The 22,351-nt window shown below is 34.5% G+C and overlaps 1 protein-coding gene across 1 annotated transcript; it reads right to left on the bottom strand.

Moving 5' to 3' along the window:
• Nucleotides 1-7,699: 7,699 nt before the first annotated feature.
• Nucleotides 7,700-9,934, bottom strand: THNSL1 (threonine synthase like 1). Its single transcript, XM_044678318.1, has one exon. It carries the CDS (start codon nucleotides 9,932-9,934, stop codon nucleotides 7,700-7,702), a length of 2,235 nt encoding a protein of 744 aa, XP_044534253.1.
• Between the last annotated feature and the right edge of the window lie 12,417 nt (nucleotides 9,935-22,351).

The following is a 22,351-nucleotide window of genomic DNA, read 5'->3' as shown; positions in this document are numbered from 1 at the left end:
AGTTAGGGAATGGAGGGATTTCAAGGACAATGTACTGAAAAATATAGGATGGGATGGAATCAAGAGTATGGAAAGAAGGATCAACTTTGGTGACAAGAGCCCATCTCTTTAGAAACTAAAGAAGGAAAGATGAAGGATGAATGGAAGTGTAGCCATGTTGCAAGATATAAAGAGGGGAAAAGAGGGAGAGCATGGCAAATGACCTGTTTTTCTTTAAGGTATAAAGTGAGTTCTTAAGCTGGTAGGGCACAGATGTGGGAGAGTGGTGATGTGGAAGTCTTGAGAAGTGAAAATTAGGGCATTTGCCCTTTTCTGAGCCTATGGCACTCCTATTATTTCCATAACCTTTGAAAAAGCATCTCAACACTCACATCTATAAGTTGCCCTTTGCCTAAAAAGCCCAAGAATATCACCATCCCTTCACAATCATCAGTCCTTCTAGCCCACCCCAAGGTCATCATTCACACAAATGAACCCTGTAGAGAGAATGGATCCAATTTCTCCACCACCACCATTAACCTCCAATCAATTGGTACTAAAGGACTGACAAGAATTCTGGAAGTAGCAATGCCACCCCAATCCCAAGCCCTGCTTCCAGACTGACTCCTGTAACCACTGTCATTCAGAGTAGCAACTCTTGTGAAGATGTAACTGGGCAACTGGCTCTGTAAATCCTACAACTCCTAACTACTCACCAGCCACAGTTACTGAAGACCCCAAAAAAGAAAGTTATCACCAATCTCTGTCACAATCAAATGACATCAGAAACTAATATGGTTTGATTAATAGAAGTGACTAAAGAAAATACCAGGTACCACAAGAACCATAACTTTTCCAGACTCTCCAGCAAAAACCATGGTGCTTTGTATACAGTAAACACTTAATATATTTTCATTCATTCTTTCAGTATGCTGAGGTATAGTTTGTCTGGGCCTGGTATTTATATTCATCAAGGGCTACATCATCTAATCCCAAACCCTCATTTTATAGATAAATTGAGGACCAGAAACATTGTGAGTTGCCTGGAATCATTGCTGAATGCATTCCAAAGCCAAACAAAAATGACTCATGGATTATCCATTTTCTTAAATTATCCATGCTGCTCCTTGCTTGCTCCCCTTCAATTGGCATAAACTAGAGTTGGCTTTATGTTCAGGATTAAATTGATTTTCCAGATCAAATTCTTCATATCTGTTTCTAAGTTCAGTTTCCTCACTAAGATAAGAAATGGAGAGAAACTAAGTTTAAGCTAATTCTTTCCAGAATTTAATTCAATGCCATATATGTTTATGGTTTTGACAATTTTTAAAATTACAAGCATTTATTATTGCTTTCCCATTGTTCCCACTGAACAACAAACACACCTCAAAGCAAATGTACTTTCTCTAACAAAACAAATTCTGAGATTGCCTATGGCCCAAAATATATGTTTCATTCTGTGTATTAAGTCCATCTAGCAAGAGGTGAATGACATGTATGAAACATACATGTTTCAGTCCTTCAGAGTAATTATTATTTCATTTGATCAGAATTGTAATATCTTTCAAAATTGTTTTTCTCTATAATGTCATTATATCAAGTGTTCTGGTTCTACTAGCCTCACTTTGCAACAATTCATAAAGATCTTTCCAGTTTCCTCTGAAACCATCCATTTCATCTTTTATGGTACAATAATATTATTTGTTTAACCATTCGCAAAAAAGGAGAGTATTTCCTTAGTATCTGGTTTGTGGTTACTATTTTTGTACATTGGGTCTTTTTGCCTTTCTTTGATCTTTTTTTTTTTGGATATAGGCCTACTAGTGGCATAGCTGAGTCAAAGGACATGCACAGTTTGATGATTTTTTTGAGCAAAGTTCCAAATTGCTTTCCAGAATGGTAACAAGTTATAAAAATGAAAAAATGAAAAGAAAAATGAAAAGATGAAATAAAAATGAAAAATGAAAAATCATGAAAGAATGAAAGAAAAAGAAAGACATCCCAACGTTCTATTCAATCATTTTTCAGAAACAAAAATCAAACTAAGACTTCATTTTGTTTACCATTATAAAAAGACAAAAAAAAAATACATCTAAATTTCAAATTTTGTCATGAGTGGTCATAGTTCATGTGGAAATTGCAGGAGAGAGTCTAACTATTCTTAACTTTCTTTGAGCTATGAACAAAATCATAACTATTTTAAATATTTCATAGGAGAGAAAGCCTTTTTAAATGCTCCTTGCTAGCAATGGGAACATAAGATGTGTGTAGCAAACAAAACCAAAGGGTAATAGAATTCTACCCATTGTGAAAAGAGGAATTCATCACATTTTTAAAGAAAATAACAGAATGCAAAAAATCCAAGCATATGTAAAACATTACTTCTTTAGATGAGTTTCACTGAAGAAATTCTATTTTTAGAAGTATAATTGCCACATACAACTCAAAAAGAAATCCAAATTAATTCCTTTTAATCTTACAATGTATTTACTGACTAGAATTAACAATGTTAATTGATACCAACATTTAAGGAGTGCCTTGAGGAAACATTTTTGTTTGGAAAACAAATTTTACTTTTGAGTTATTCAAAATAGCTCTTGGATATACAATATGGAAATGTTTTACATAATACATGTATAACCCAGATTGAATTGCTTGCCAGCTCTGGGGGTGGGGAGTGGGGAAGGGAGGGAGACAATTTGGACCATATAACAATGGAAATTTTATGTGGAAATTTATTACATGTAATTTATAAAATAGCTTTATAATTTAAAAAATAGCTTTTGGAAGCGTCTTTCTTATAATACTTTTCATCAGCCTGTTAAGGGATGGTATTTCAGGGGCAGCCAGGTGGTTCATTAGATAAAGGTAGGCCTGGTGATGGGAGGTCAAATCAGACCTCAAACACTAGCTGTATGACCCTGGGTAAGTCACTTAACCCCAGTTGCCTTGCCCTGTTCTTCTGCTTTGGAACCAATTCTTAATATTGATTCTAAGAGAAAAGGTAAGAGTTTTAAAAAATGATATTGTAATATTTATTTTGAAAACAGTAAAGTATTAAATGTGCTAATGGACAATTTTAAATTGGCCTAGCTGAGAATATTTCTATTCAAAAGTAGAACAATTGTCATAATTTTCTCTTCAGTAAAATGAAGTAACTAAACAATCTCTCAGGCAACTTTCAGAGTCAATGTTTTATGATTCTCTAAACTGAACTAGAAAATATTTTAAATGTAATATTCCCCTACCATTTGCAAGTGGAAATTACCTGCTACCAATAATCTTGTACTAGGTCACGATCCCAAATAGAGTAGGAACTATGCCACACCTAAATTATAATGGTAGCTACAAGTTATAGTATATTGGGTCTAAGATAGGATTTGCTGTAAGTGCCGGGTTAAAGCTTAAATTATTTGCATTATTTCAAAAGGGCTTCTCGGTTAATTAATCATCTAAATATATGAAGACACCATATGACTTCAAAAAAATGAAAAAGTCAATTGTTAAAAAAAGAAAACTGAGTTGGTTTACCACAGAGCATTTATCAAACCAATTCCTCTTTTTAATTTAAAGCTTCAGATTAAAGCATTGGCAATTTAGTTCAACAAGTACTTGGCATTGATACAAGGTATCTTCACTGTCATTCTTGGCATCAGTTTTTTGAGGCAGAGGTGTTTTCTCTTGATTTGTTTTTTGAAGCAGTCTATTCTACACTTTTTTAACCCCTTACTTTCCACCTTGGAATCAATTCTAATACTATGCAAGGGCTAAGCAATGGGGGTTAAGTGACTTGGCCAGGGCCACACAGCTAGGGAGTGTCTGAAGCCACATTTGAACCTAGGACCTCCCATCTTTAGGCCTGGCTCTCAACCCAGTGAGCCACCCAGCTGCCCCCTAAGGGATGAATTCTTAACCAAATCAGGGATAGAGACCATTTCAAAAGATATTTATAAGATAGGTAATTTTGATTATATGAAAATTGAAATACTTTTTGATAACTCAGAAGGGCTATTCCTCAAAATTAGTGCCTCAACAGAGAAATCATTGCCACTGTTAACTCTGGTACTCTCTACTACTAGCTTTGGTTGACAAGGGGTCCAGTCCACCCTCCACTCAACTATCCAATAATCTTGGATAGAAATGCAGCAATATCATTCCCCTACTCAGTTAATGCTTATTGTTTCCTTTTACCTGTAAAAACAAGCATAAAATTCTTTTGGCTTTAAAAATTCTTCACAATCTTGTCCCTTCATCTTTTCTACACACTACAATCAATGGACAATGGCGTATTTTCTGTTCTCCATGGGACAGCCCATCTCCCAACTAACTAATTACTGTTGTCTTCCTTGCCTGCAATGTTCCACCTCCTCACTTCTGCATCTTGGCTTCCCTCAGGAAAAAGCTCAGGTCACATATACAAAACTCCCTTTCTGGTCTTTCCTACTACTTGTGTTCCCCCTGAGATTTCTTGCCCTTTGCACTGCATGCAAATTGCATGTATGTAGTTGTTTGTATGTTGTCTTCTTTGGAATGAGAGCTCTGTGAAGGCAGGGATCTTGTTCTTGCCTTTGTTCTCAGCATTTAGCCTAGTAACTAGCTTAGTTTGTCAAGAGCACTTACTGCACCCTGCACCATTGGCTCATAATAAAAACATGTGGAGATATGTCTCCAAGCCACTCTTGAGAAAGGAAAGAATATAGAACTCCTATTTCCAAGCTGTGGGACATTTTCAGGGTCAGATTCTACCCTGACATTCTGTAGATCTGAGTAACCAATAACAATACCAGCTTTAATGATGTTTTCTGGAAGCAACAATGAAAAACCAGAAGTCAGGACCTTCTTGCTTCCTAGTTTCCCAAGTTACCCCATTCCCAAAATGCTTACTTTAATAGAGAACTTTGCCTACTTTCACCAGAGTTGGTAAATATGAATGCTGATCATTCCACTAGGGCAGAAAATTGCTTGATTTTTAATGCTGTTTTAATTAAGAAATATTCATAATAGCAACTTTTAAAAAGGGGAGGGAGGAGAGACTAATCCCTGTCTAAGAATTTTAAGTCTGTAGGGGGCAGAGGGCCTGCCTTCTTGAATTCACTAGTACATGGAGCTGCCAGAAGAGTTAATTCCCTTTACCAGGTCATGTCAGCACCTTCTCTGCAACTCAGTCTTAAGAGAGTTGCCAAGAATATGAGTGATTAAGAGACTTCCTCAGGATCACACAGCCCATGGGTGTAAGGGGTGAGACTTGAATCCATATTTCTGGTCCTGAGTCAATCTACTCTGCCATAATGTCTATCAAATCTAGCAACACTAACAAATATCTAAGAAAATGTCATACTTTCATCATCTACAGTCACATTTTCTTCAGAATTTGTTTTGATTGGCAAATAAAACAGCTAGGCAGATTTCAGCACTATTTGAAAATGTGGAGAGGGTTAGAGAGTTACTACTTAACAAATGAAAGATGATATCCCAGATGATATCCCACTTCCAGGAAGATTACATAAATTAAGTGAATGCTAATAGTGAAGAGGTTCAAGGACAAAAAACGTATTATGAATTCTCAAGCCTCATTATTTTTGATGGGGTCTTTCAATCCTGAAAATGCCTTCTCACAGAGTAATACTCTTATCTTTTTTCTAACTTCCTCTTTCTAGTTGTTCAATCCTGCCCATTCTCCAAGGCCCATGTTTTGCTTCATAAACCATTTTTGTCCACTTTAGCCTGCAATGATCTTTCGGATCATAGATCTAGAAAAGGACAAAGGATACTTAGTTCAATCCTTTCGTTTTGCAGCTGAGGAAACTTAAGCCCAAAATAGGTCAACTGACTTGCTCAAAATCATGTCTTTCCTCATGCATCACAGAAGACACTTTCGACATTCTCTATATTGTCCTCAATTCATTTAACATCTTTACAAATAGAAGCTTTTCAACAGAATGAACTGTATTCTATTTTGTATCCCCCCTAACCTTCATTGAGTAATAAAAAGTCAGCAAGGTGGAATGGAAAGAGATCCCTCAGATAGAGCAGACCTTGTTTGCAGTCTTGATTCCTCTATCTTAGACAAATCATTGCAGTGACTCAGTTTCTTCAGCTGTATAAATGGAGATTCATATCTGCCCTCTCTACTTCATGGGCGTATAAGAGACAAAAGTGAAAGATCTTTAAAAGGAATAAAACATGGGATAAATGAAAGGTAGTGGTGATAATTGCCAAACAAATTCATGTCAAATTAATTTTCTCATAAGGTAAGGGTTTAGGAGAGACCTGGGTTGAATCCCACCTTCTACACTTAGTTTTTTTGTGACCACAGAGAAGTCACCACTTCCATTTGTTTTTCTCATTTTATAGATGAGATAATATTTCTAGTCCTTACCCTTTCAAATTTGTTATAAAGCTCAAATAAGATAACAAAGGCAAAGTGGTTTTTCAAATTTCATATAAATATCAGGTAAGTATATCAATATGAGAATTATCAATACCTTTCAGGCATTTAAAGTCACAATTATAAGAAAATTATATATATGGATCTTTTTCCCTCAGTAGATGTTTACCACACACTAAGGAACATATTTTCACACAATGGTCCTTAATTTCCAAATGTGTTCATTAAACTTTTTACAATCCAACACCATTGAATTTTTAATATATTTTTCATATACGAATGCTATCAGCATAATGAACCTTATGTTAGGAATGCCATCTTGTGGTTGGGACCAGTCTATTACACAAAATGAATGGCAAATTCTTATTTAGAAAAATCCCACTAATTCTATAATTTACAAATCCTAATTGTTGCAAAAAGGTACATTAACATAACACAAAATGAGTTTATTTTATGTTTTGCTTATGCCAGAAAACATGCTAAAGGAAAAGAGGAACAAAAGGGAAACATTCAACAAATTTATTGGGATGCACAAAGTTTCTAGTTTCAAACATTACAGAACTGTTTTTATGAAATGTTAAAAATTGGGCTGCTACATCTATTCAAATATCATTCATTTTGAAAAACACTGGATTAGGGTAAAAAAATTCATTTACTTAACCACTATTAACAGATGGTATTTTATAATGCTTATCATTTAATAGTAATAAATTATAACATAAGAAATAATGCCTACTATAGACTTGGTTGTCAAGGACTATCATTCCAACAGATCTACCCTGTTAAAGCAAGTTGGAGGGCTAAGTAATTGTCTAATTAAATCTAGGCAATCTAGATGCCAATTAAGGTAATTCTAGGCAAGTATAATTCTTTCAAGACAAAAAATAAAGTCCTAATCATGTTAGATGAATTCATCATTCCCCAGGGACAAGTTAGATATTTTTTGAGGTACATTAACCTTCTAGTCACTAGAATACCAATAAATAATAAATAACAGATGTGGTACCCAACAAAAGCACTTGAATATTCCAGTTGCCAAATCACTAATGGAAACCAGAAATCTTAACTGTTAACAAGGGCAAAGAAGGGCTCCAGTCATCTTTCATAAGCACAGCTTTGATTTATGATGACTACCACAATCATATCCTGAAAGTCCATGCATTTATGTATAGTTTCCAGTCAACTGTCTAGTTAAGATCCTGAAGAGTATTTGCAGACACAATATTTAATTGTAGAAAATATGCAAGTTACTGAAATGGCAATTTCATATATAGTACAAACTTCTGAAACATACATTTATTAAGTGTAATGACAAATACTCAATAATTTTGTTTAGGAAACTTTCATGAAATGCTTTTGTATAAGTGTTTCTAGATGTTCCTTCAGGATATTCACATCAGGGGCACAGACTTGATAATCTGACCCTTGTTGTTTTATTCTCCCTAACAAGCCTTCATGTGGCGGAGGCAAAGCATTGTATGAACTTAGTAAACTAAGCTGACCTGATGAAGTCTGATTTATTTCTTGAATCTTTAAAGCCTGCATTATAGCAGAAGCAAACTTAGAGTAATGGGCTGTAGAAGCCAAGATCACTGGGCAAGTTTTGTCTTGTACTTTATCTGCAACTACTTTAGCAACAGCAGTGTGAGGGTCTAAAATGTACCCTGAAGTATGATATGTAGAATTAATAGCAGCTAGGCAGTTCTCTTCAGAACACCAATCAGCTATGAAATCCTGCTGAAGTTTTTCAACTAGGATCTTTTCTAGCTGAAAGTGCTGCTGATTTTCTAACTGATGAAATAATTTTGACATCAATTTTCCATCTCTATCAGTCACGAAGTGTAAGTGTCGTTCCAGGTTGGAAGATTTCAGAATATCTAAAGATGGAGAAAAAGTCTGTACCAGTTTCCTTTTCCTTAGATCATAGAGTCCTGTTTTTATAAAATCAGTTAAAACATGGTTTTTATTAGAAGCACAAATAAATTTCCGAAAAGGGATTCCCATCATTTTGGCATATACTGCTGCTAATATGTTACCAAAGTTTCCTGTGGGAATACAGACATCTACTGGACTTCCAAAAGAAATAAATCCTTGACTAACAAGATCAAGATATGCAGAAGCATGATAAATTACCTGGGGAAGCAATCGGCCCCAGTTTATGGAATTAGCTGAACTCAAGGTTGTTCCATATTCTATTGTCAGAAATCCAGTAAAATCAGAATCATTAAACATTTTTCTTAAAGCTGTCTGGCAAAAGTCAAAATCTGACTTAATACCAACTGCCCACCCATTTTCTCTCTGATTTCCAATTATTTGTTCTTTCTGAAAATCACTGATTCCATTTTCAGGAAAGAATGTGACCGCACCTATTCTTTGCTTATCACTGCTAGGAAGACGACTAAAACCATTTAACACAGCACTCCCTGTGTCTCCAGAAGTGGCTACAAGGACCAAATAATTACAAGTTGGAGGAATGCAGTACGCAAACAGATGTGGCAGTAGTTGTAACGATAAATCTTTAAAGGACCCTGTTGGTCCATGAAATAATTCCAAAATGAACTGATTGCCCCAAAGATGCCTTACTGGGGCAATTTTAGAGCAGGCAAAGTTTTCTCCATAAGCAGTTTCAATCATTTCTCCCAACCTGGAAGCAGGTATGTCAACAGGATGTATACACCTCTCCAATATTAACTGTGCTCTTTCTACATAAGTTGCTCCTACCAAGCTTTTCCATTCTACAAAGTTTAATTTTGGAAATTCCTTCCGAGGAACAAAGAGTCCACCATCAGAAGCTAATCCCTCAATGACAGCTTCACTAAAGTGTTTTGTGGAAACTTTTTCTTCAGAGCCTTTGGGCTTATATCTAGTTGAAACAAATGTTTCTGAATCAACATCTTCATACCTCTTAACTGCATCAAAGACTTTATCAGCTATTACCTCTGCAGATGCTCCATCTTCACAAAATATACGAATATCATACCATTTTTTATAGACTTGTCTCCTATACTGAAGTACTTCTTTCAGAGGCATTCCAGAGTTAGGGCCCACAATTCGATCAATCTTCGTTAAACTCAGACGATTAATTAGATCTATCACAGGTACATCCAGATACACAACTATTCCATTTTTCTTCAGATAGTACATGGTAGCATCATGCAATGGATTAGACCCAGAAAGGGAAATTACAGCTCCAGATGCAACAAAGTTTAACAGCACTTTTCCTTCCTCTTCTAAAAATTGCTCATGACCAACTTCCTTCAATTTTTCAGCCACAGTCATATTCCACGTTGTTTCAAGGATATCATTATCCACATCTATAACACCACAAGCTAGTTTCTGACCTATTATTTTGCCGACTGTTGTTTTCCCAGCACCAGGAGGTCCCATCAGTAAAATATTTCTGTCTCCAAGGAGAGAGTAGGTTGAGAACCATGACTTCTTTAATTCTCTAAATGTAAAGGCTCTTGGAAGAATCAACTTTAGGTGTCTATTTGCTTTAAAATGCATAAGAGAACCATATGTCTTGGTTATTAGTTTCAAATGCTGACACCGATTAATATGAAGCATTCTCTCTGTACTTGTCTGTCCAGGCCAACCTACAAATGGGCATATGCCCTTATCAAAAACAAAATGTTTTAAAAGGACCATTAGTTACTAATACCAGCAGTTTCAAAATCATGTCAGACTGAAGAAATCATCATGAATGTAAATCAAACCAAATTATATAAACTTTTCAAACTTGGGGTTTTAAATATTCCTAACAATTTCACACAATGAAATTGTTTAGATAATAAGCGATAATAAATTTTTAGAAAGTATATCTTACCTTTAAGATGCATAACTGAAAATATTTTATACAGAGTATTTCACAGTTTGTGAGCTGTTTTTAAAAATTATGCTAGCAAAGAATTAGTATTTTGTTTGTATCCTTAATTGAATATTCCTGAGTTATCTGCAATTAGGACACACGTGATACAAAATAGTGATAACATTCTCATTACTTACTACATGAAAACTGAAGTGTAATCCTTAAACCACCCAAACTCCAAGCCAAATATAACTAGCATCCTTGATTTGCTCTAATCAAGTCAAAAGCAAATGCCAATATAAGAAAGCATTTCTTTAAATGTAAATTTCAATTGAAAATGAGTTTCTTAAAAGAAAAATATTATAAATTCCAATATCAGGTCAAAATAATTTAGTAACTTTATTTTATTTTTTAGTTTTTATGTATTTTAATGCATATTCTATTTTTTCCTCAATTTTCTCTTGTAGTCACAGTCATGAGCAGGTATTCTCTAACTAAAGAGTGACTGATTTGACAAGAAGAAATCTACATTTCCTTATGGAAATATACTATAAAGATAGCAGTTAGTATAATTTGGATGACCTCTAACATTCCTTCCAATTCTAAGCTTACAATCACTTATATAAGCAAAAAAATTAATTCTTCACTCAAATTTTATTCAGAAATATAATATTTTACTACCTTATTTGTAAGTATTTTCCATATTATTCATATTAAATGTATACAACTTTGAATAAAACCCTCAAAAGAAAGTACATGCAATGTTTAATTTTATGACAATTATAAACAAAAACAAACCATAAGTTAGTGATAAATGCCTATAATAATGTTATCTCTGCTGTGACAACCATCTTTTATTTAGGTTGCTCCAAATTACCACAGCGAGAAACATAGGAACAAATCAAATCCCAAACCTTTTCCAAAGTTAGTGTCAAAATGTTTAAACATCCTTCTGATGACAGAGAACAAAGTTTTCTAGACAACAGTTGTTCTGGGACTCAGATGTAACCCACAATTCCCCATTCTTTTTAGGGGACTGATTACCTTTGGTACAAGTCTCATCACCATTGCAATAATGTTCTGTCAGTATTTGAGAAACTATTTCAACTAAAAGTAGTGATCACAGGTACTTATGCTGTCAGGCAAAAGCTAACTTGCATATTCGTTTTAATGGGTTTTTTTCCTTCATAACATAAACTAAAATTCAACCAAAGTACATTAAGGTGAGACATTATTTTTAAATGTTACGTTCTAAAAAAATTTCAAAGTTTTCTCCACTATTTTCCAATTATTGATATAGACAAAATCTTACTCAGTCATGACTTCCAATAATACAACAGACCAAAATTTCATTGTTGTGGGTATTTGTTCCACTAACTCACATCATGACCTTTTATAATGGTCTTTAAAATATATGACCGAAATATTAACTATCCTACAGACAATCTAGTGATGAGCCTCTTTGAACTTAGTGAGGCTGGTTCCTAGATAAGAGGTATTTGGTCCATCATTGGGTTTGTAGTTAAAGCCCTTTCAACTTGGTGGAAACAAATATACACAAATTCTACTAAATCGGACCTTTAAGAATTCCCTTAATGTTACAATAAGGTATGCAAAGATAAATTAGTGGAAGGCTCACTAATTGACGTAAATATATATAAATAACTATAATTTTTAATTTAACTTACAAATAAGTTAAATAGGGCAAGAAAGAATTCATTCCTCAGTGATTTTTCTTCATATGGTAGATAACATGCTTCACTTCCACCAACCAATCTGTACACATAAGAAAGCCAGGAACAGATCTTAAATGAACTGTGTTCCTTTCAAAGTCAAGGCGATCTTTCTGTATAAGCCTGATTGTTCAAAGCAGAAATACACATTAAAATTAATCAAAGTTGACAGCATAAAGTTATAACGTTTTAAGATATTCTACAAAGTCTACTTTAAAACGTAAAAGTTGAGCCATGAAATGAAAATGGTGAATTTACCTGTTTCTATTTCTACCTAATACCATCCTATTAAAAAAATGAAGACATTAATTCTGTATGTTCAGAGACAAAAAATGTTTTAATATTATCAGGTTTTGCTGCATAAAAATGATAATGTCATGTAAGTGCCAATGTATAGAGGAAACCCCTACACTTCAGTAGTGAAACATAGCACTGTTGGCCTGATATGAGAAATATGATAACTCACATGTGTACCAAAAATTTTTTAAATTTGACTTTTACTGATTGATAAAATAGCCAACACTCTGAAATTAGTCTGCTATTCATTTGAGGGTCTGAATAAATCATACTCTCTTGAGTCATTAGTCTCCTTACCTGTAAAAATGGATAACCTCCAAGAATCCTTTCAAATTAAAGGCTTTATGAAAATGTGACCCTTTTTTTAAACCATCTTATAATTTGACCAAAGTAATTCACTGTAAAGATAATCTAAATGAATATTTCAACAAATATGTACAGGCCTTTAGCCTATAAATCTACAGATATCTCGCTATTATACTTCTTTAATAGATTTTTGTAATTTTATGAATTCACAAAAGATTTATAAATCTTAGATGAGTTCTAAAATCTAAAAAGTTAAAAAGGAAAAAGACAAAATTTGTTTACAATTATGGTTATTATTGGATCAATGTATTAATTCATCAATATTACTTCACAAACTATTATAATAATTTCCTATGAATGCCACTCTATTGGAAAGACAATAAAGAAAATTAAGACTTGCAAATTTTCCTCTACTAATGTTGGTTATAAACTGATTTTGCTGTCAATACACAGTGTGTATTCAATTTGGTTTAACAAAATCAAAAGCAAGGAAAGGGAAGTGGTTTTAATTATACGTTTTTATTTAAGAGAAAAATATTAAGAAGATATATAGAGTCCAAGAAATTTTACAACCTTGTTTATTAAAGTATAAGATCTATTCCATTTTATTCTCAGTTTTTCTCTTACTGTCATGGTCATGAACAGGTAATATTACTTAAGCAAAATGGTCATATATCTGACAACAGGTATTCTGTAGTAAATGCTTTATAAGTGATTGATGTCACATGAATAAAAATTACTATGAAGTAATGTTACTTTTATTTGGAGATAGTGCTAAAATATTTTAAAGAGCTAGTTTTCCTCTATTTTTAGTGTTCCTATCCTATCTTTTTGCTTCTCCTGTCTTGCACAATCAGAAGAACTTGAGCACTAATCTTCTCACTGCTTTTTACTATATGATTTTGAGCAAATCATCGACTTTTTTTCCACATATAAAATGAAGGGGTTAAACTACACTGACACTTCAAAACCCTTCTTAGCTCTGTAGCTATAGAGCTAATGAAATGAAGTCCTTAACAGACATTTTATGTTTTCCAACTTCTCTACCTCAATGGAACCATTTCCTCTATGTGGAGACTTCTTCAAATAGTACAAATCAGAAAGTATAACTCCTTATCTTCAGGCATTCTCCTGCACTTTCTCCCATAATTCTTCCAAACAGGTCTTCAACATGCTAGGGGTCTGCTTTTATCTTTTATCATTTTGTGATTATAAATACTACACTCTGTAGGTTATGTTATCTTTAACTCGATATGGGACCAGCCCATTTCCTTTTCTTTTTTATCCTATTTCTTACATATAAGTCATCACTGGCAATAAGAAAAGTCAACACAAGCCTTCTTTGGAAATTATAACATCCTGTGATTCACGGTCATATAGATCAAATGGAGAATACTGGTGTTAAAGAACTTCATGATTTTCTACACAACCAGTTTTTTGTCTTTGTATGCTGAAATGTTTTGTTTTTGTTGATGGCTCTTAAGCTCAAAATAAAAAGGGAAAACATTTACTAGAATGTTGTTTTAAAAAATGAACAATCAAGAAACTGGATATATCACTGGAAGTGAAACACAATTTCCCAAATGTTATTTATCCTGCTGTCCTTCCAATTCAATATCCAGTTTGCTGTTCATTTGCAGCATCCAATCAATTGATAATAAGCATTTACTAAGTACTTACTACATAGCCAGGTACTCAGCTAAAAGCTGGGGATGGCAAAGTAATAAACAGTCCCTAACAGTCTCTCAAGGACTGAAATTCTTGCTTGTCAGCTCTGGGAGTGGGGGAAGAAAGAGGGGAGAGAAAGAAAATCGTGTAAATGTAGAAAAATGTTTAAAATTTAAAAAAATAATAATTGTATTGGCCCAGCTGTCAGTATTGAGGACCAGCAGGAAAATGGCTAGGAGAGAAGGGGTTTCTTATTGTATACATATTCCCAACTGGACTAATGACTTCAAAGCTTTCAGTTCAGAGTTGTAAGTTATCCTAATCACATGGGTTTTCCTTCTTCATTTGCTTCCCTATTAGGTCTGTTCTTTCTCTTCACATGGATACTGCATGCATTAGTGAGAGAATGTAATCTAGGTTTATGTATAATGTAGTCATTATTCCTGCATTTGCTTTAATAAATGAGTACTTGCAGTATTTAAAAAAAGGACTGTAATTCTAAGGAGTGAGGAGGAGAGGGAGACACACAGAGAGACAGATAGACAGAGAAAGAGAGAGACAAAAACAGAGGGAGAGGGATAAGGAGAAAGACAAACACAAGATAATTTTGAAAAAAAGAAAGGATTAATAGCAAGGAGAACCAGGAAATGCTTCAGATCCACAATATTTTAGCAAACTACTTTGAAGCCAAGAATCCTAAGATGCAACAATGAAGAAGAGCATTCCACATGTGCTAGTCAGGACAATGGCTCTGTCTAAAAGATAGGAAATATGACATTGCATGTGTGGAACAGCAAAAAGGGCTGTACTACCCAGAGATTAGAAAGGGTATTAAAGTTAAAAGACTCAGGTTATAAAGAGCCTTGCATTTGATCCTATAAGTAATAGTGGAGTTTATTGGTCATGTGCTTTAGGAAGATCATTTTCGTAGCACTGTAGGTAGGGAGAGACTTAAGGCAGGAAGACCAATCAGGAGGCCATTGTTAATAACCATGCTTATGAACCAACTCAGTAGGCTGCCTTCCCAACCCAATTGAATATTATCATTTGGACAATGGGCATTCCATTTGGTTTTTCCTGTGGGACACGTTATACTGTCTCTCCACTGAGACCCTGTTGTATTATAGGACTTTATGCAATCCCAATCATGCCATTTCCTAATGCAGTCAAGATTTTGTCATCCATGGGCAATTTCACACTGGAAGGTACACTGGTGAATAGACATCACTCATTTTATACCTCACACAGTAATCAGAGGAGTATTGACAGCTACTTTTGGTGTTGCACCTTGAAGTAACACACACACACAGACATAGCTTTAAGGTTTACAAAGCAATTCATGTACGCTATCTGGTCCAAGAAAACAATACTGTGAGGTCAGTTCTCTTAAGTTAGGACTGATGCCATTTTAAGATAAGGGAAATAAGGGACATACTTAAAGCTGCTGAGCTAGAAAGGACTGGAGGAGATATTCAAACCCAAGTTTCAAGTCTAGCACTTCAACTAGATCATTTACTTCTCATGGCATATAAGCTTTCTGGTCAAGCTTTTAAAGGGGAGATTTTGGTCTTCTGTCAATTTTTTAATAATCAAGAAAGAAAAGAGTCAATTTTGATTGTGAAGACTGAATTGGCCATAGAAAAATCATTTGCAAAAGACTATCCTTTCTCTTACAGTTTCATCAATTACACTTGATGTGTCTTTCTCACAATGTTTCATAGGTTAAGTGGGCATATGAGGTGGGCATAACTGCATTCTATTCATAAAATAGCATGCATATTTTTCCTGAACAGTGTGCCATTTAAAATTATTGTAAGCCCTGGAAGACTACGTCTCCCAGGGCTCCCTGCTACAACTTCCCCCAACACTTCCCACTTCCTTTGTGGGAGGTGTTGGAGAAAGTATAAAAGAGAAAGTTTGGTGCCTTTTCAAGCTCTAGCTCTCTCAAGCCTGGAGGCTCTCTGCAGGAAGGCCCTGCAGAGCTAACTCTCTCTACCAGGTAGGCAGAGGAGACCTTCTTTCCCTACCTAACCTTTCCCTTTCCTAATCTAAATAAAACCTAGCTATTCTATAAACCTAAGTTGTTTTCTGATCTTTTATTTGAGCCCAGAAGGGCTCTGGTCAATTTTCCTCTGCCAGGGCTGTGGACCACTGCCTTCCTTTCCCTTCCTCTCTCCTTTCTCACATCCCATCTAGCCTTCCTCCCTTCACTCCACTCAAAGCATCTTCTCTTCTTTCAGATATCTTAGAAACCTATCCCTTGATACTTTCAAAATTGTGTCACCTCAAACATGACATAGTGGAAGATGCTGAACCAGAATCTTGAAAACCTGAAACTGAATCCTATTTCTGACAAATTATGTCCTCAAACAGGTTCCTTAATCTCTCAGCTTTAATGCCTATACCATCCACCTCACAAGAGTCTTTTTAAGGCTCAAATAAGATAGTTTATGTATAGCATTTTGTGAATTTAAATAACTACACAAATGTCAGTTGTCAGTTAAGTTATCTAATCCTGTTGCTCTTCCTATCTTCACCTTTCTTAGTAGTATTTCTTCTTCCTTATAACCCACTGAAAACTAAATTCATATGGGGTAGGTTTTGCTGAAAGACAAGTCCTCATAGCAGCCTTCTGTGTTACTCCTCTGAATTAAACATGCATTGAGGTCTAAAGCCAGTGGGATAAAGCAAAAAAAAAAAATTAGACAATGAAATTTAGAACTGACAGGGACGACAGACATTACTCTAGTCCTTTTACTGAGTAGGATACTAAAGCTAGGAGTCAAGAAATGAGGATATGAATCCTGGCTTATCCATAGTTCATTAATTTTACCACCTTTCCCATATTCCTTCTGTGATATGTCACCATGGCAAGAACAACAGGAATGTCAGTGTCCTTCCTACATAAAAAGGAAGATTGTCTTCTCTTTCCATAGCCATTAATCATGAGTTTTCCCTAAGGCTCTGTCCTGGATGATCTTCAGTTCTTCCTCTGTATTTTATCTCATTTGGTGATCTTATCATTTCAAAATGGTTCAATTATTATTTCCATGGAGATGACACCCAGATCTCTGAATACAGCCCTGCCTGACCTCTTTCTAGAAGCTTTTTTCACAACTGAGATAAAAAAATATAATGCTCCTTTCAGACATCCATCCAGATCATTCAAGGTCACTACAAAGGTCAGCACACTTGCAAGATTAAATAGAGGTTTACAGAAAATAATGTTATCTACACTGAATGTGAGTAGCATGAGATGGCTAATGGTACAATTGTCCTCGTGGGCATTTACCAAAGCAAAATGGTTATTACAAAGCTAAAACTAAACAAGAATCACAAAAAGATCCTTGAACACAAAAGCCAAATCTCACCAAACAGGAAATAAAAAGGGCAAATAAACATAATGAAAAACTAGTGAGAACACATTAAAGTTACCTGGTGGTGATTAAATTGATAGAATGAAGAGGGAAAAAACACATAAGAGAATTATGGGTCCATTGTCATTAATAATGAAAATAGATTCTAGCAGTTCTTTTCCATCTTTATCTGCCATCCTTTTATTTTCATCTATGAAGGATCTCATAATCACATGATTATATATTTAGAGTTGGAAGGAGTCCTTGGAAGCCGGCTCATCAAACTTAAGCATTTTACAGATGAGGAAACTAAGACAGAGAGGGTGAAAGACTTTTCCAAGATCACAGAAGTGAGTTTTGAATCCAAGTATACTTTGTGGCAATTCCAGCACTCTATCTGCCAAGCCACACTACCTAGAGTGCCCTCTTTAGGATACTCTAAAAGCTTGGAACCAAATTCCCATACACATCTCAAATTCTATGTCCAAAACAAAACTGATTAGCTTTTCTCCAAACTCCCACTCCCTTCTTCAGTATTTTCCTATTGAAGACATTTATCCTCATTCATTTCATATATCTAAACCAGATTACTTGCTATTTATCATATAACCTATTTCTTGCTTTTTCGCTTATCATCATCCATGACTGGAATGCTCTTCTCCCTCATATTCACTTTCTTTCCTCAACAAGCAGCTCAAATCACACCTTCCACTGGAAACCTTTCTTGTCTCCCCTCTTTATCCCATACCTTTCTTCTGAGATTACCTTCTATTTAATTATAGCTAATAGATTGCATTTATACACTATATCTCTTGTATGTTTACTTATTTTGTATGGTCTCCATTTGAATACACAGCAGGGATAGTGTTTACTTTCTTTATATCCTTCTGCACCTTGTTTCATCCTCCAAAAGGTACAAGAGTGAACTCTCAACATCTGAGCATTTCCTTTTATAGCTAGCTTTCTTCTCAACTTCAAAGCTCAATAACAGGTTTTAGCAGAGCTTTCTCTACACATTTTCTACTCCAGTGACATCATTTTCTGAAATGATACACCTTATAATTTTGCATTATCTATTTTATAATCAAATAACTCATCACTCAAGACCCAACCTATTGATGATGAACCTCTGACTTCTCTAAAAAACTGAAAATATACTCAACTTATCTTTGTGATTTTTCATTATCTCTTCTTTAATTATAGTTTAATATTACAGAGTTCTAATTATCTACACACCACTTTACAGGTTGAGGCAAAATAGAGGACTAGAAGAAAATAAAGAGAATACATAAGAGAAGGGATATTAAAACTGATCTAGTCCAATTCTCTTATTTTACAAAAATGTTAGCTAACTCTGAGAAAAGCTGAGGCTTCCTCAAGGGCAAATAACAATAGCAAAATTAGACCTAAAAAATGTATCACAATTCTCCGACCAAAGTCTTTTATGAATTATCTCATTAATAAAGTGGAACTCACACTGGGCTACAGATAAAAATCATGTATTATTTCCATATATGTATACCAATTATTCTAAATCCAGTGTTGTGTGTACTTATCAGACCACATTTTATTTTACTACAAAGCAACCAAAATCAAAGAATTCAAAAGAATTCAAGAGCAACATTTAAGTATCTATCAAGTTACATATTTATCTTCTTTCCTATACATATTAATTTAAATAGTTTATCAAGAAGTATATTAATTTCAATGATCAATAAACTCCTCCCAAAAAGCAAGTATCATTCTAAAAATATTTTAAACAAATTAAGATTTTTATCTTTCATAATTAAACCAATTACCTAATTTTAAAAACTTCAGGGATTCTAGTCAAAATACTTTCATATCTATCGATATAAAATCTTTGCTTTTATCTATTCTTCCAAAACAGGAGTTCTTAACCTTTTGTGTATTATGGATACTAAAAAGTTATGAAGTACTAAAAAGTAGTTTTCTTTAAAAAAAAAAAAGCTATCATAACTGAAGGAAATGCTAAATTTAACTTAAAGAAAAATAAAGATGTTTTTCCATATCCAAGTTCACAGATCCCATGAAACCTATCCAGAGTCTTCTACAGAGTCCATGGATACCAGGATAAGAACCCCTGCTCTAAAACATTAACACATGTATGTATGTGTGATGTGTAAGGTGCGGGGGAATAAGTGTATTGGGGGAGGGGGTGTCCATGCTTATGTGCTAAAGCTGAAAAAAACTTTCCTAACACCAAAAACCTTAATTGGCCCAAAATAAGTAGCATTATGCCATTCTAGTCATGCCTTTCATTCTGTACCAAGTAACAAAGTATAATGTCTAAAACTGAAATAATCCCCTAAGCAAAAAGGCAAAAAGACAAGAAATTTTAACAGGCTCAAAGAAAACAAATTTTTTCTTCCTTCTTATGTTAGGTTACACTATATATTTCATTGTAATGTCAGAATTTCTGAGCTACTACCATAAAATCTCTAGGAGAATTAAGAGAGATTGCTTTCAGTAAGATTCTGGATCAGAAAGAGGTTAAGAGGTAGTGCCAGATCTTTATTTTTAAAAGTTTTTTTTTAATTAATTTGTTAGTTACATTGTAATTCCCAGGTATCTTCCTCCCTTCCTTCCTCCCCTTACTGCACTAGAGAAGGCATCATTTGACTAAAAAAGCATATATATAAACTATATCTTTTCTGTTTCTGTTTATTAGTTCTTTCTCTGGAGAAAGACATTCAGAAAGCCATTCTTCAAACACTCATTCTGGAGCTATGTACGATGTTCTCTTGATTCTACCTGTTTCACTTTTCATAATTTCATGTAGGTATTTCCATTTTAAAAATAACTTATCACTTCTTATAGCACAATAGTATTCCATTGCCACCATAACTGTTCAGCCATGCCCCAATTGATGGGCATCCCCTCTATTTCCAGCTCTTTTCCACCACAAAGAGAACCGCTATCAATATTATTGACCATATAAATTGTTTTCCTTTTTCCTTGATCACCTGGAGGAAAAGACCCACAAGTGTGGTCTTTTGCGGCCTAAGAATATACACCATTTTATAACTCTGTGGAGAATGCCGGATTATTAGGGAAGAAAAGGATTCCAGGAACTGCAGGTGTGAAGGTAAGGGATGGAGGGCAATTTGTATGAATTTATTAAAGTGGGAAAGTATAAGATACAGAAACAGAGAATCCATAGGATCACAGATCATATAGGCTCCCTTGTTCCTTTTACAAATGAGGAAATGAGTCCAGAGAGAAAAGTTAAATGAATGGTATAGTAGTAAGTTCAACTTTTTTTGGAACATAGTGGGCCTGAAGGGGTGGTATTATGAAAGAAAAGTTGGCAGGTAGACTGGATTCAGATGATGAAAATCCTTAAACAACTGGGTTATGAATTTTTTTTTGTTTCACTCTTATGTGAGCCACTTATTATTTTTGAGTAGGATGAACTCTGTGGTAAACCTCTGCATTGGAAAGTTGGGTTTTGTTTTCTTGGCAGATGAGTAAAATTTAGAATGGAAAAGAAAAAAACTTGAGGAAAGGGTTTGGGAACTACTTTAATAATCCAAATATGAAGTAATTTTAAGAGCCTAAATTAAGAAGAGAAAATGTATTTTCTTTGAGCTTGTCAAAATATTTTATCCATTTTCTGCTTTTAGAGGTTATTAACAGTTGTTTGGTGGGGTCAGCATCATAACTCTTTCCATCTATGTCAGGGCTGTCCTTCAAAGAGGATATCACTAACCTAGTAATATAATTACTAGGAGACACACTTTTTAATTTTTCTAATAGTGATGATTGGTTTTTATGGAGCAACCTATATTTAGCCACTCTACTCTCTTATAAGAAAGTACAGGACTTGATAACATTAACAGAAGCGATGAAATAAATGATTTTGTAACAATTCCACTGAACTCCAAAAGGCTGTGTTAAACCTCATTATCTCTTCAGAAACATATTAACTACTTAACTATTTTATTTGCATCTATGTCCCCAACACTTAACATATTACCTTACCCACAGTTGCTTAAAAATGTCCAATCAATGAGCATTTATGAAGTACCTACTTTATGGATGGCACCATGTTAAGTGCTAGGGGTACAAAGACAAAAGTGTAATAGTGCCTACTCTCAAGAAGCTTACATTCTGACAGGTAACATGTATATATTAGAAAGTGTGTGTATATATACATATATACACACATATACATATACATATATTTTTTTAATCCTTACCTTCCATCTTAGAATCAATTCTGTGTATTGGTTCCAAGGTAATGAGTGGTAAGGGCTTGAAAATGTGGGTTAAGTGACTTGCCCAAGTTCGCAGTGCTAGGAAGAGTCTGAGACCAAATTTTAAACCAGAACCTCCTGTCTCTGGGTCTGGATCTCAAGCCACCTAGTTGCCCTGAGCACATGTATTTTTTAAATGATAATTTTGAAAGAGGGGGATCAAAAAAGTCTTCACATAGAAAAAGTGATCATGAAGCAGAGTTGCAAAGAAAAGCAGGAATTCCAAGAGGCAAAGGCAAGAAAGAAGGACATTTCAAGCATGGAAGATAATCACTGCAAATGTAAAGACAGAAAATGGAGCATTATATGTGAAGAATAGTGAAAAGGTCAGTGTGGCAAACTTGAAGGCTGTATAATGAAGAATAAAGTTTAAGAGTGGAAAACTAAGAAGATGGTTGTAAAAAGATTTAAATATCAAACAGAGGAATTTATATTTGATCCTACAGAGGCCAGTGGAGTTTACTAAGTAGGGGAGTAACAGGGTCAGACCTACACTTTGGCAGCTGTGTAGAATGTATTTTGGAGTAGGAAGTCTTCAG

This window comes from Gracilinanus agilis, chromosome 5 (genome assembly GCF_016433145.1).
Source record: "Gracilinanus agilis isolate LMUSP501 chromosome 5, AgileGrace, whole genome shotgun sequence".
Taxonomy (NCBI): Eukaryota; Metazoa; Chordata; class Mammalia; order Didelphimorphia; family Didelphidae; genus Gracilinanus; species Gracilinanus agilis.
Note: the sequence above shows the minus strand (reverse complement) of the source record. Positions and strands in the feature narration are given on the sequence as shown.